Source organism: Ambystoma mexicanum, chromosome 1p (genome assembly GCF_040938575.1).
Source record: "Ambystoma mexicanum isolate Mex_15411 chromosome 1p, UKY_AmexF1_1, whole genome shotgun sequence".
Lineage (NCBI taxonomy): Eukaryota > Metazoa > Chordata > Amphibia > Caudata > Ambystomatidae > Ambystoma > Ambystoma mexicanum.
The window spans coordinates 260,804,342-260,817,687 of NC_090921.1; the positions used below are offsets into that span (position 1 = coordinate 260,804,342).

The window sequence follows — 13,346 nt, forward strand, 5'->3', positions numbered from 1 at the left end:
AGGCCATTTGTTTCTTTTGCATTACAGTAGTAAATATGTTTGTGTTTTCAACTAGAAGGTTGGGGATGGAAGGAAGGGCTAGAGAATGTGGAGATGTTTATTATTGCCTGGGTTTAGTTCCTTCCCATGAGATCCCCCGCATTAAACCACCCCTCGGGAGCTATTGGGTAGCGACTTCAGCGCCCTAGCCTTACGAGAAGGGTCTCTCCCATGGGGAGAAGTGACGACACCTTGTGAATCGTCATATACCCTTGCCCTAATGCAGCTGGCACACCCATCTCCCTCCAAGGGAAATTCAGGACAGGAAATCAACATTTGCCTTTTCTTTACCCTTTCTGTGTTCTACATGAAAACAGAAAGGCTGGAGATCAAGGAACCAGCGCATAGTCCTAGGGTTTGTTTCCTTCCGTAGACTGAGCCAAGTGAGTGGTCAGTGGTCAGTTATTAATGTGAATGTTCTCCCGGTCACATATTTCAAATAATCCACTGCTCATTTGATTGCTAGGGTCTCAAGTTCGATAGTGGCATCATTTATTTTCTCGTGGGAAGAGCTTCCTACTGGTGTATAAAACTGGATGTGACTAATTCCCAGTCAAAAAGTGGAAATGTATTTTTCTGTTTTGTTTACTTCAATGTATTCAGCATTTTCCAAGTTGAACATGAGACTTTTTGAGTGGTACCCAGGTTAATGTGTTTGAATACAGATTTATGGGAAGTCTGGCTTTAGCAGCTGTCTGACTCATGACTTCAAAAGCTTTTGGCCCCTGGAGCTTCAAAAACATGTATGCAGGATAATAGATCACACATTTGGTTCTTAAGGGGACCATGTATTCAGCATACAATTTCAAATAGTAATGCTTTTCTCACTCACTTCTTTCAATGAAATCTATAATGTAACTTGTCAACTGAATATTTTTTCTTGCATTTCCAATAGTTTTATTTTCGGTGTGCATTTAAAGGTGTACATGATTTAATTCCCAGATGTTAAAAATAATATGTATTAGACAGCATTAATATAGTTATTTATTTTGATTTATTTTATGTATTGAACATTTGTATGATTCCTATACAGCAGAAAGTGTTTCAAGATGCCACAAGACAAAGAAAGGGGTGGGCACAGGGGAGAAAAAACAATAACGGTCCTACTAGGCCTTGTGACATTCAGATCGTGCAAGTGCAGTAACAAGAAGTGCAGGGGGATAATGGGAAGGGATGGGATAGGGAGAACAGGAGGAAGTGCTGGGGGAGGGGCCCCATGGAATGAACAAGTGCTGGTGGCAGCCCAGGAGGGCAAGTGCCAAGGGGAAACAGGAGTAGGGGTAACTAGTGTGAGGGAGGACTAGAATAGTAGTCTGGTCAGTGAAGTGTGCACAAATGCAAGTGCTGGTAAAGGGGTGCAGGGGAAGGCTGGTTGAAGGAGGACTATGCCACATTAAGACTCATAGGGGACACAGGCAACCAGTCGCAATGGCAGGTGGAGATCAGCAAGGGAGAGGGAAGGAGGAGGAGAAAAGGAGGATCTTGAGAAGCTTCCGTAACTTAAGGAGATCCAGCTCAAGACGGAAAGGGGCAAGAAGGCTGTTCAAGATGGAGGCTCCTGCCAAAGAAAGAGATCTACCCCAACACTCTGCTTGGAGAACTGTCTGATCTGCAGAGAGTTAGAGCTTGTGGACTGAAGGACTCAAACAGTGAAGTATTTAGTGAGTGAAAGTTGGCTGTAGCGAGGTCCCAGACCCCAGAAAGCCTTGTGGATGATGCAGAGGGTCTTGAATTTGATCATTGCAGCAACTGGGAGCCAGTGGAGAGTTTGTAGGGCTGGAGAAATGTGGTCCCTGGGCCTGAGGCCAAGGATAGGTTTTGCAGTCCTATTCTGGATTAGTTGGAGAGGGCAGAAGGAGGAAAGAGGAAGATTGTGGGAGAGGCTTTTACAGTAATCAAGCCTGGAGAGAACCAAAGCTTTGGAGACATTAAGTTTCTGGGGGAAGGTGAGGAAAAGGAGAATGCCTCTGAGGAGGTCAAGTTGAAAGTGGGCCTTTTTGGCAAGGTCATTGATAGGAGGGAAGGAGAGGAGTCAAAGATGAAACTAAGGTTTTTAGCTACACATGAAGGTGAGGGGAGTGTGCCCATGGAGGGCAGCTAGAGAGTAGGAGGGAAGGATGGGGCCGAGTGTCCCAATGAGGAGGTTCTCAGTCTTGCTGGCATTAAGGCAGATGTAATTTGCAGCACAACATGCCTGAATAGCAGACAGGCATTCGCTAATGAGAGAGTAAGGTGAGGAGGTAGAAGAAGGAAGCTTAAATGAGAGGTGTGTGTCATCAGTGAAGCACTGTAAGTGAAGGGAGAAAGTGGAGATCAGGTGGGCCAGAGGGTCAAGGTAAATGTTGAAAAGCCACAGCTAAAGGATAGAACCATGAGGGATGCCGCAAGTATAGAGAGTGAGGTGGAGGAGAGAAAAGGGCCCAATTGCACTTGGGAGGGCCGATTCAAAAGGAAGGAGGTCAACCAATCCAGTGCCAGGTTTCATAGTGCTCAGAGTATCATGGAGCCGATTTATGAGGGTGGAATGATTGATCTTGTCAAAGCAGAAGGCAGATCGAGGAAGATGAGAACAGATGGAGAATTAGAGTTGAGGTTTGAGAATAAGTCATCACAGTTGTTCAGGAGAGCAGTTTCCGTGCCTTTTGCTGCTCTAAAGCCAGATTGGTGATTGTGGAGGCAACCAACAGATTTGGGTTGATGGATCAATTGGGTGATCACCAACTTCTCCAGGGGTTTGCCCAAGAATGGGGTAGTGGAGATAGGACGATAGTTACCCGGGCAGGAAGGGTGCGCAGATGTCTTTTTTATGAGGGGGTGCACAAGTCAGTGCTTGATGGGTGAGGGTCGGGAGCCATTGGCAAAGGACGGGTTACAGAACTCAGCCAAGGAGGGAGCTGGGGAGTCAATGTTGTCCTTGATAATTCTAGAGGAACAGGGGTGCACATGTTTGGAGGAGACTTCCATACAGCAGACAGTTTCAGTGACCTCAACCGGTGCTATGGGTGAGAAGGGGGTGAGTACGGGGAAGGAGAGAGTGGGGCCAAGGGAGGCCTGTGTACAGGTGGAGGGAGGGGTAGAGGAGAGAGAGGAAAGGATGTCCTGATTTTGGTTGTGAAATGAGAGGCCAGAGCTGTACAGAGGTCTGGGAAGGAAGAGAAGAAGTGGAGAGTGCAGTACAGAGAGATGACATGTTATATTCTGGTTGCCATATGACTTTAAAAACCCTGCATTTTAAATATTACAGGCTGGGATTTCACAATCAAATATTTTAAAAACTTTCTCACATGAGATGCAAAAACTTAACACTACGTCCTTATATATTTCTCCTAGTCTTTTAGCAAACGCATACAATTTACATTAAATATCCCCTACATTTTGCTTTCCACAGCCCATTGTTTCAAACACATGCATTGTTAGCTGCACCCCCGGACAATAACCTAGGCTGCTAATCACAACATTCACTGGCTCCCTTTCTTGTACATCCCTTTGTACAACATCCTTTGTTGCCAACATCCCGCGGACACACATTAAAGATCCTTGCTATGCTGGAACCTAATAAATCGAGCCCCACACAATTTCTATCCAGTACAGCCCAGGGAGCAGGTGAATATTGCTTAGTAAGACCCTTTGCTGCCCCATTGCTCAGTTCCCTTCATGCTGTATATTTCCATTCTCAGCAAATAATCTCTTTCTTTGGGTTACCTCTATTTGCGAAAACCTCTTCTTTTTTCTTTTCTTCATCCCTGGTCTAGCCTGTTGCTCCACCATCTGCCACTACAAATCTCTTAGGTAACTCATATTTGTCTCTTCCAAGACTGAAGTCGTCTACCTTCCTGATCTCATTGCCACACTTTCCCCCATCGCAGACTACACCTTTCTTAATATGAACACAATATTTGTCTAAATCTGACTTACAGTTAGACTAATATATTGATTTCCACTCTGGTCATCAACCATCTTAACCACTGCTCTATCTCTCACCTGGACCTTCCTCTCTACTCCTTTCTCACCCCAGATAACCTTCTCAACGTTACTACTATTTGTAAACACCCACCTATGCAGCACACACCCCTCTTCAAATTCCTACTCATTCGATTAATATCCATTCATGGAATGCCCTGCACCTGACCAACTCTGTCTCCATTGCTACCCTCTGTGCATCCTGAAATTACTGATTACTACTCCTTCACTCTCTTTGATGCGGGCTAATTGAACGTATCGTTCCCCTCGCAAATTCAAATACATTGACCCTTTTATAATCTTCAAAACTACCAAGACCTTCCTTTTTGTATTCAGGGAGGAAGCAACGCGTGCCTTCCGGAGATCCACTTTCCTCTGTGCTGCTCCACTGCTCCCCGCTAATGTGTACTAAGGGCAAAGAGCTTCATCATCTGTAAATAACATACATGACTTGTATTCTTATTCTGTGGTACCCCCTTCAATGTTCCCATGTGAAGCCTCAATATTATATACTCTGTCTACTTTCAGTTTGTGCAGCACCCAGGAAGAGATGTCCCTACTCACTGCTAATGTACAGCATTTCTGGTCTAACTGCTCAATCTCCTGATCAATAAAATGGCAATAATGTGTTTTGCTGTGAGACACTTGCTGTACATCTTTGCTGGTCAGTCCTGCATGAACTGCCCACTCTGACAGTGCAAACCTTCGAACCAGATGTGCAGCTGACTTGAATGACAGGATATCCAATTAAAGATTTGTCAAGGCATGATAAGAGCTTAAAGGGTGTCACAGGCATGCCCAGAGTCATGGCAAATGGCGTCCCTCAAGAGATACATATCACGTTTGACCCTAATTTCCAGAAGCTTGTGGTGACTCAAGGCAGACCATCCCAGATCTACAGGCTCCTTTGACTCTGCTTATAGGGACTTCAGAGTTCCTTCTCCATCACCAGCTGCTCCTTCCATAAGTCATATCTCTTGATACCCTCTGTGAAGACGTCTAGCACAGGGAACAGGGCTAGCTCCATGTACAGGGCGCAGAACACCACTCCCTCCTTCATGGCCTTTGTCCCTGCCAGCAACTGGGCCAGGAAATGCATCTTTGCACTCCTTGGGTCTGTGCCAAAGAGATCAATGTCCAGTCGGAATGAGTTGTCCTCCAGGGGCACCCGGAATGGGGGTGACCCCAGGCTAAGGAAGTCGGGTGCCTCTACCTTGTCGGCCAACCAGGTGATTCCTTGGGTAAGTAGATAGTCCAGGTTCGATTGCTTCGGATGAATTGGCAGCCAACTTTGGATCAGCATTGTGGCCGGCAGGAGTTTCGTTATCACGTACTCATTCTGGTAAATTCTCCTCACATCTTCATCCCCCAGAGTCAACGGCTGCTGGAAACAAAGCCCCTCCTTATCCAGCCTGGGGATGAGGGAGTGGATTATCTCCTGAACTTCTCCAGGCGTCACAATCAATATTAGGACAGCCTGGTAGAGAGAAAGCAGAGAGAAGGTTGCACAGTTCATTAGAAGAAGAGACTACAGTGACCACTCATTGCAGCCAACCTTCAAGGCTGACCCTTGTTAGGAAAGGCTTTACTATAATCATCATATTCCAGCCAGGAGACCCCTTTCTACTTCACACACATTCACAACTCTTTTTGCTCTGCTAAGCTTAAACCACAGGTTTTGGGATCCGCCCTCTTCTATCGTTCAAATATGGCACCACTACGGCCTCACGAGCACTGTGACAACAGTGAAACATGCAGTATTATGGTGAAAGGCGCTATAACAAATGATAAAAATTAATAAATTAATGCATTTCTGAATACTACATGTTGTACTGCTCTTCACTAGTATCTGAAACATCTTCTGGATTTGGCGTGGATCTAATTGCCTGCACACAAATGCAAAACCCAGCATCATCACCCGCGGTAATACCGCTTTCCCCAATGGACAGAAAAGTTATGGCTATCTTCTAAGTTCGCTAATTTACCATTTCCGCATGAGGTAGCAGTAAATGAGGAAGCAATATTATTGGAGGAAATATGGCGGCCATTTTACTGTGGCTTTCTGCGATTTACGTTTACGCCATGGTGGTTGGCGGATTTACCGCCCCATTCCGACCTTGGCGGGGCGGTAAGTCCCCAATCCCCATTTACCCTTCCCCATTCCCATTTTTGCCCCATAGGGCATAATGGGAGTGGGGAAGGCGTTAATTACGCCACCGTAAATTACGGTGGCGTAATTAACTCCATGGTCCCTTAGCGCCATGGATTTTCACACCTGCTAAAAGCAGGTGTTAAGTCCGCCAATGGCGCTAAGGGACCTCATACTCAGGAGGTAAGGGTCGGCGCTGTTTACACCGCCGTAAAACCCTTACCGCCTGAGTCGTAATGAGGCCCTATATGTCATACTGAATAATACTAATAAAACATTAAAACATTTAAAAATGAAAGGGTGAATTCGAAATGAGGGCTTCCCAGCACACCAAAGAGAAGGGGTCGTTTCTGTGCTTTGGGGACCCATTAAAGAAATATGATCGATGAACAAGTTAGTTATGAAGTGCCTGCATATTATTGCCTATATAAATGAGATGATGAACTGTAGTTAAAGTTGACTATATGTCATACTGAATAATACTAATAAAACATTAAAACATTTAAAAATGAAAAGGTGAATTCGAAATGAGGGCTTCCCAGCACACCAAAGAGAAGGGGTCGTTTCTGTGCTTTGGGGACCCATTAAAGAAATATGATCGATGAACAAGTTAGTTATGAAGTGCCTGCATATTATTGCCTAAGATTTCATCCATTGCTTTTAGGCGTGCATTGTTTTAAGATGTGTACTGCTCGTTTGTTTCATCCGGCCAAACAGGGGGGCAATTCATCTGCTGCCTGCTGAGGATTGCTGGTGCTATCATGTTTTCCTGGGCATTATCGATGGATGTTAAATGTTAACGCAGCTTTTCAGAGACGTGCTTCTACAGTCCATCCCATCTGCGAAATGTTCATGGCTCTCTACCAAAAGTATAGCAGCCTTGCCCAGAAGTGTTGATGCTGTCACAATTAAAGTAAAGCAGAACTGCTGAGAAGTGCTAGTACTAGGAGATTCCAAGTATGACAGGCCTGATGTGAAGTGCTTGCATTGTCACATTAAAAGAAGAACATCCCTGCTCAGAAGTCCTGGCACTGCCACAATAAAAGAAGATAAGGGCTGATGAGAAGTGTTGGCATCTTCAAGTTTAAAGTATTGCAGCTTTTTTGAGAAATGCATGTGCCAATAATAATGAGAAGTGCTTCTTGTGGCAGAAGTATAGCGTGCCTCCTTAAAATAGGCTGACCAGACGTCCCGGTGTTCCAGCGACAGTCCCGGGCAATCGCCCTCCACCCCGGGGTCCCTGGAGTTTTTTAATTTTATAAACCTCGTCCCAAGATTGGATGGCTGGGTGGCTATGGTACTGGTTTTTGCCGGGACCCAATTTTGAAATCCTGAAATTGGGCCTGGCGCGACTCTTCCAGCGCATGAATGGGGGCGTGAATGATTTTCACGTCTCCATTTCCTCCCCGTTACCCTCCACGGCCGCTCTCCTCCAATGAGAGGAGTGTATCTGTGACCACCCCCACCCCCACCCCCACAAGCCAGCGACATAGAAGGAGGACTACACTTTTATTTGTGTTTACTTTAGTCCTACTTCTATGTCTATTGTTTGTCCCTTTTTTTTCCCCATCTGGTTACCCTACCTGAAAAAGACTGCTATTGTTACATTAAAAGTATGGCTGCCATGCTGAAAAGGTTTGGTGTCGTGAGATTAAAAGAATTGCAGCTCCTTTGAGAATTGCGTTCATCATGAGTACGGGAGCCCTTTTGGGAAGTGCGGGTACAGTCTGACTAAAAGTAAAGCAGGTGCTGGTGTCGTCCAAGTATAGCAACCCTTGCGCGAACCGCTGTTATGGTCAAATTAAAAGTAAAGAAGAATTGCGATGAAGTGCTGATATTCTCAAACTGAAGTTATAGAACACCTGCTGAAAATGCAGCAGTGCAGTAACTCAGACTGTATAAATAGGACCAATACTAATGACATGAAAGATTTATTTCGGAGTTAATCGGTCCCCCATTTTACCAGCGTATTCTCATCATAATCCCATCGCTAGCCTCATGCCAACCCCCCCCCCCCTACACTCTAACCTTCTCCTGTTGATATCCTGGAGTAAATATCATAACATTCTCGCTCTGAACACAATCTCTAAAAAAAGACCAAACACAGGGACCTGGACCAAGCAAGCTACACCAGGAGCTTGCAGGATGTCCCCACCACAAGATGCTGAGTCTACGATTTAAAGGTTGAGTCCTACATCATAACCTGACTCTGACAAAATCATTTCCTGGTCAGGGAATGATGGGTGGCATGGAGATCACCGGCACCTGAGAACCCATTGTGATAAAGGCTTGCGCTGCTGTAAGGTTGGTTCCCTGTCAGTTAAGGGGTTTCTACTTCCTGCCCGTGTGGCCATTGGGAAGGCAGAAAGCATGGTGAGGCGTTGATGCGCAGGACCTTAAAACCAGTTGATTGGCCGGGGTCGGGATCGCGATGATCACAAATTCTGAGCTTCGTCAGAAGGCCAATCTGCTGCAGCCATCTCCAGAGCTTAGCCCGATGCTGCATTGGACTGCAATGATGGGGCCCAAGGGCCGTCTCTCTCTCTGTTACTGTAGCTTTGAGAGAGGCCATGATGAGCGCTATGGCCCAACTGCCACCCATTGGCTTACACATTTGCGGTTTGGGTTAAGGAGATGGTTGTCTTCTTCTAGGCAGGTTAGATCGCCGAAAATATTTTGCAAGCACGTTTAATGGCTGTTATCGTCAAATGCAGGTTTCATTAGAGCACAAGGAAGGAATTTTTACTTAAATGTTGAAATGTTGATTAAGGTCCTGCTGTTGGTGTTTGGGACAAGGGGAAAGAAGCAGCCGTACCTTGTGTAGAAGGAGGCAGAAAAGACAAAGAGACAAATAGACAAGACAGGAAGTTAAAGCAGTAGTGGGCACCAAATGTTAAAGTGGTATTGAGACTGATGACTGGTGCGGGCAAATGAGAGAGGAGGGGAGCCAGGGGAGCAGATGCAATAGGACAATGAAACGAAATGGCTATTATGGTAGACAAAAGTCTCAGATATTTTATCCCGGAAAAGTGAGACTGAGTTGAAACAGAGTGGCCTTTCATCAACTCTGATCTATGCGTCTTTGGTCATTCACACCTTCCTTAAGAGTGCACATCTCTGGGTGCCAGAAAGAAGTTGGAAGTACCATCGCATCCACAACTCACAACCAGAGGGTGTAGCCACCTTAGTAATGACCTTAGCGATTAGAGTTGTGTGCACAGATCCTCAGCAGGGAAACTCGGTAGTACTAGCCATGCAAAGCTAAAGGCTCTCAAGAACTCCCAAGTCAGCCCACTGTGCCGCAAATAAGACCCAGAAGAGTAAAGCGAAGGAGAGATAATCAATATTCCATAGACTTGTAAAGTGAACCTCCATTACAAGGCTACGAGGTTCAAGGCAGTCTGTAGCACTTTGGTACGTCTGGGCTGTTAAGACTTGAGGGCGTATTGGCAGTTTTGTTTTCAGATTTTCTTGTTGTTGACATCTACTCATCTAGGAATATTATTCAGCATTTCTCCCTCCCAGGTACATTTTCATCATTGCTGGCCTGCCTTCCTCAGACCTCTTCATTCATCATTGCTGTCCTACCTCTCTCAGCCCTGTTCATTCATCATTGCTGGTCTGCCTTTCTCAGCCCTCCTGATTCATCATTGCTGGCCTGCCTTTCTCAGCCCTCTTCATTCATCATTGCTGGCCTGCCTTTCTAAGCCCTCCTCATTCGTGACTGCTGGCCTGACTTTCTCAGCCCTCTCCATTCATAATTGCTGGCCTGCCTTTCTCAGCCCTCTTCATTCATCATTGCTGACCTGCCTTTTTCAGCCCTCTTCATTCGTGAATGCTGGCCTGCATTTCTCAGTCCTCTTCATTCATCATTGCTGGCCTGCCTTTCTCAGCCCTCCTCATTCGTGATTGCTGGTCTGTTTTTCTCAGCCACCTTGCTATATGATTACTGGCCCTCCTTTCTCAGCCCTCTTCATTCATCATTGCTGGCTTGCCTTTCTCAGCACTCTTCATTCATCATTGCTGGCCTGCCTTTCTCAGCCCTCTCCATTCATAATTGCTGGCCTGCCTTTCTCAGCCCTCTTCATTCATCAATGCTGACCTGCCTTTTTCAGCCCTCTTCATTCGTGAATGCTGGCCTGCATTTCTCAGTCCTCTTCATTCATCATTGCTGGCCTGCCTTTCTCAGCCCTCCTCATTCGTGATTGCTGGTCTGTTTTTCTCAGCCCTCTTCATTCATCATTGCTGGCTTGCCTTTCTCAGCACTCTTCATTCATCATTGCTGGCCTGCCTTTCTCAGCCCTCCTCATTCATCAGTGCTGTTCTGCCTTTCTCAACCCTCCTCGTTCATGATTGCTGGCCTGCCTTTCTCAGCCCTCTTCATTCATCATTGCTGGCCTGCTTTTCAGCCCTCCTCATTGATCATTGCTGGCTTGCCTTTCTCAGCTCTCCTCATTCATCATTGCTGGCCTGCCTTTCTCAGTCCTCCTCATTCATCATTGCTGGCCTGCCTTTCTCAGCCCTCTTCATTCATCATTGCTGGCCTGCCTTTCTCAGCTCTCTTGATGCATGGTTGCTGGCCTGCCTTTCTCAGCCCCCCTCATTCATGATTGCTGGCCTGCCTTTCCCAGCTCTCTTCATTCAGCATTGCTGGTCTGACTTTCTCAGCCCTCCTCATTCATCATTGCTGGCCTGCATTTCTCAACCCTCCTGATTCATCATTGCTGGCCTGACTTTATCAGTCCTCTTCATTCATCATTGCTGGCCTGCCTTTCTCAGCTCTCCTCATTCATGATTGCTGTCCTGCCTTTCTCAGCCCTCTTCATCAATATCTCCTCAGTTAGCCCGCCAAACCTCCAATCACTCCTTGCCCTCTCACCTTGGAATGTAGCAGTCTGTACTTTGAGAGCAAGCCTAGAGGAGGGTTCTCTATTCTCGTTAGTCTAATAATCTTGACAGCTGGAAACTCGCTCTTTAAAAAGTCCTCCACAAAGCTCTGTATCTGTCCAGCAACATTCCTCCCCCTCTCCCAGGGGGCCACCCTCAGGCCTTGCTCGACAGCAGTCTGTCCATCATCCACAATGAGCACCGACTCCAGAGCGACCTGCGAATGGAGACCACATACAGTCAGCAGAGAGAACAGCGACCCATATGCAGCCAGAGAAAAGACAAGTGAGACTCTAATACAACCCGAGGAGAGAGAGAGGAACGGCCATTGCATAATCAGTGCTGGGTGAGTAAGGAGCACAATGTAGTCAGAGGAGAGAGAATGTAGACGTCATAGCAGTTGGAGCAGCGACACAAAATAACCCAGTGCAGTCAGAGCACGCAGAACAAAGACCATTGTAATGTCAAATCAGTGTGAACTTGGACTGTAGTGCAGTCAGATTAGATAGAATAAATACCATTGTATTGAATTGTATTGTATATTCATCTATATGGAGCTCCAAACCCTGAGGTATCTAGGCGCAGTACAGTTGTAAAGGTTACAGGCATTATGCATTATACATTGACTCGATATACATTAACACATTTACAGCATTTACAGGTTATTTACAGCAGTATTTTCATGTACAGTTACAGGTACAGAACAGTCATACAATAGGGATGGCATTAACGGTGTCAGTAAACTAGAGGAATAGGTGTCATATATGTATTGGGTCTATACGATGTTGGAGTGCAAGCTTATGTGGTGAGAGTCCTGTTCAGGGGTCGAGGGTCCCCAACCACGATTTTGCATCATTCTTGAAGGATTGGAAGGACAGCGTAGCTCTTAATGAGTCAGGCATTGAGTTCCATAGTTGGGACGCCATGACTGGAAACCAAGTCCCTCCTGCTTTTTTTGAGTTCATATTTAGGGATTCTAAGGCTGTTGGTTTGCACCAGTCTGATGGGACGTTCTGAAGTATGCCTGGTGAATCTCTCCACTAGGTATTTTGGAGCCATGTTGGCAAGACAGGAAGGTAGCTGGTCCCAGCCTGGGCAAGGGCGTGTGACTACCCTCACGCTAGGCCTGGGACAGATCCACATTGAAACCAACCACCCCAAACCCCAGACAAGCTGGGCAGGAAGTGGCACTATGCAACCTGCAAATAAAATTGATGTTGAAACAGGACATGGCCTGGCTGTCCCTAGTGGAAGAACACCCTGTCACTGACAGGGGTGCCTGACCCTAGGCAACGGATGTTGCACCGCCTATCTAATAGGTATAGGTAAGAAGGAAACTGTCCCTCAGTCTTATTGTTCAATTTCAAAACATAACTAAGTTTGCATAGTTAAAAATTAAATTATAGAAGTTAACCGTTCACGTTGTATGTGTAATTCAACAGGCAATACTGCGTATTAGATCTTGTCTTGATCACAAATGACCTGGAGGGTTTGCTAAAATAACTGGGGATTTTAGTGCTGATTTTAGTCACCCTTAGAGAATTACGCTTCCCAAAGCACAATTGGTCAATTCTATTGTTTCATGGCTAAAACAAAAAACTCATATACTCTGGGTAATATTAAGCACTCACAAATCGTGAGTAGATCTTGATAGTGAAGAGTATAGTATCCCCCTTGTTTATTTGGGATATCTAGAACTGGTCACGGAAAAACACGTGACCAATGATCGACCGGTTTCTATGGCAAGTTGAATTGGAAGCCATCTTCTTCAGGACCACTAATTTGTCAATCTTGAATCCAATTCAGACATACGTGTGTGTATACCAGGTCTGGTGGGCTCATCCGTCCCCTACGTAGAGACAAAAATAGACAGGCAGGATCTAAAGCCCTTGTTGGTCTTGTTCCATGTGTGAAAACAAGACAGACAGCGGCATTGTTTTTTATTTATTATGGTGCCAATATGTGGAAGGCTAGGCTGGCTGTTTGGTGCCATATGGTGTGTCCACATAGTGTGCTGCTACGAAAAGGGCCGTGAAGGAAAAGGAGGTGAACACTCCATGCTGGTGCAGAGGAGTGGAGTAAGAAAGATCACCCAAATGGGTTGTGTGGTCAATTAAAAGGCTTCGTGTACGGGGGGAGGACCAAAGTCAGGGTGGACTTGAACTCACCCGGCCGTTCAGCAAAGAATGCTGCTTGCAATTTGAAAAAGGCAGCACTGGAGCGAAGTACGAGTGCTCTTAGCTGTTAGATGGCTGGTGAGCACAATACTGCATGTGAAAAAAAAATAAAGCAACAACGAGTGTTTCAAATC

At 45.9% G+C, this 13,346-nt stretch overlaps 1 protein-coding gene across 1 annotated transcript in view; it reads right to left on the bottom strand.

Moving 5' to 3' along the window:
- Positions 1-1,003: 1,003 nt before the first annotated feature.
- The window catches only part of LOC138474601 (histidine N-acetyltransferase-like), a 54,201-nt gene continuing 41,858 nt past the window's right edge, over positions 1,004-13,346 (bottom strand). The window contains exons 2-3 of the mRNA XM_069612222.1: positions 11,028-11,252; positions 1,004-5,476 (exon numbers count right to left, since the gene is read on the bottom strand). Coding sequence (XP_069468323.1) covers positions 4,928-5,476; positions 11,028-11,252 — 774 coding nt within the window. The 3' untranslated portion in view covers positions 1,004-4,927. The remainder of the gene's footprint in view (positions 5,477-11,027; positions 11,253-13,346) is intronic.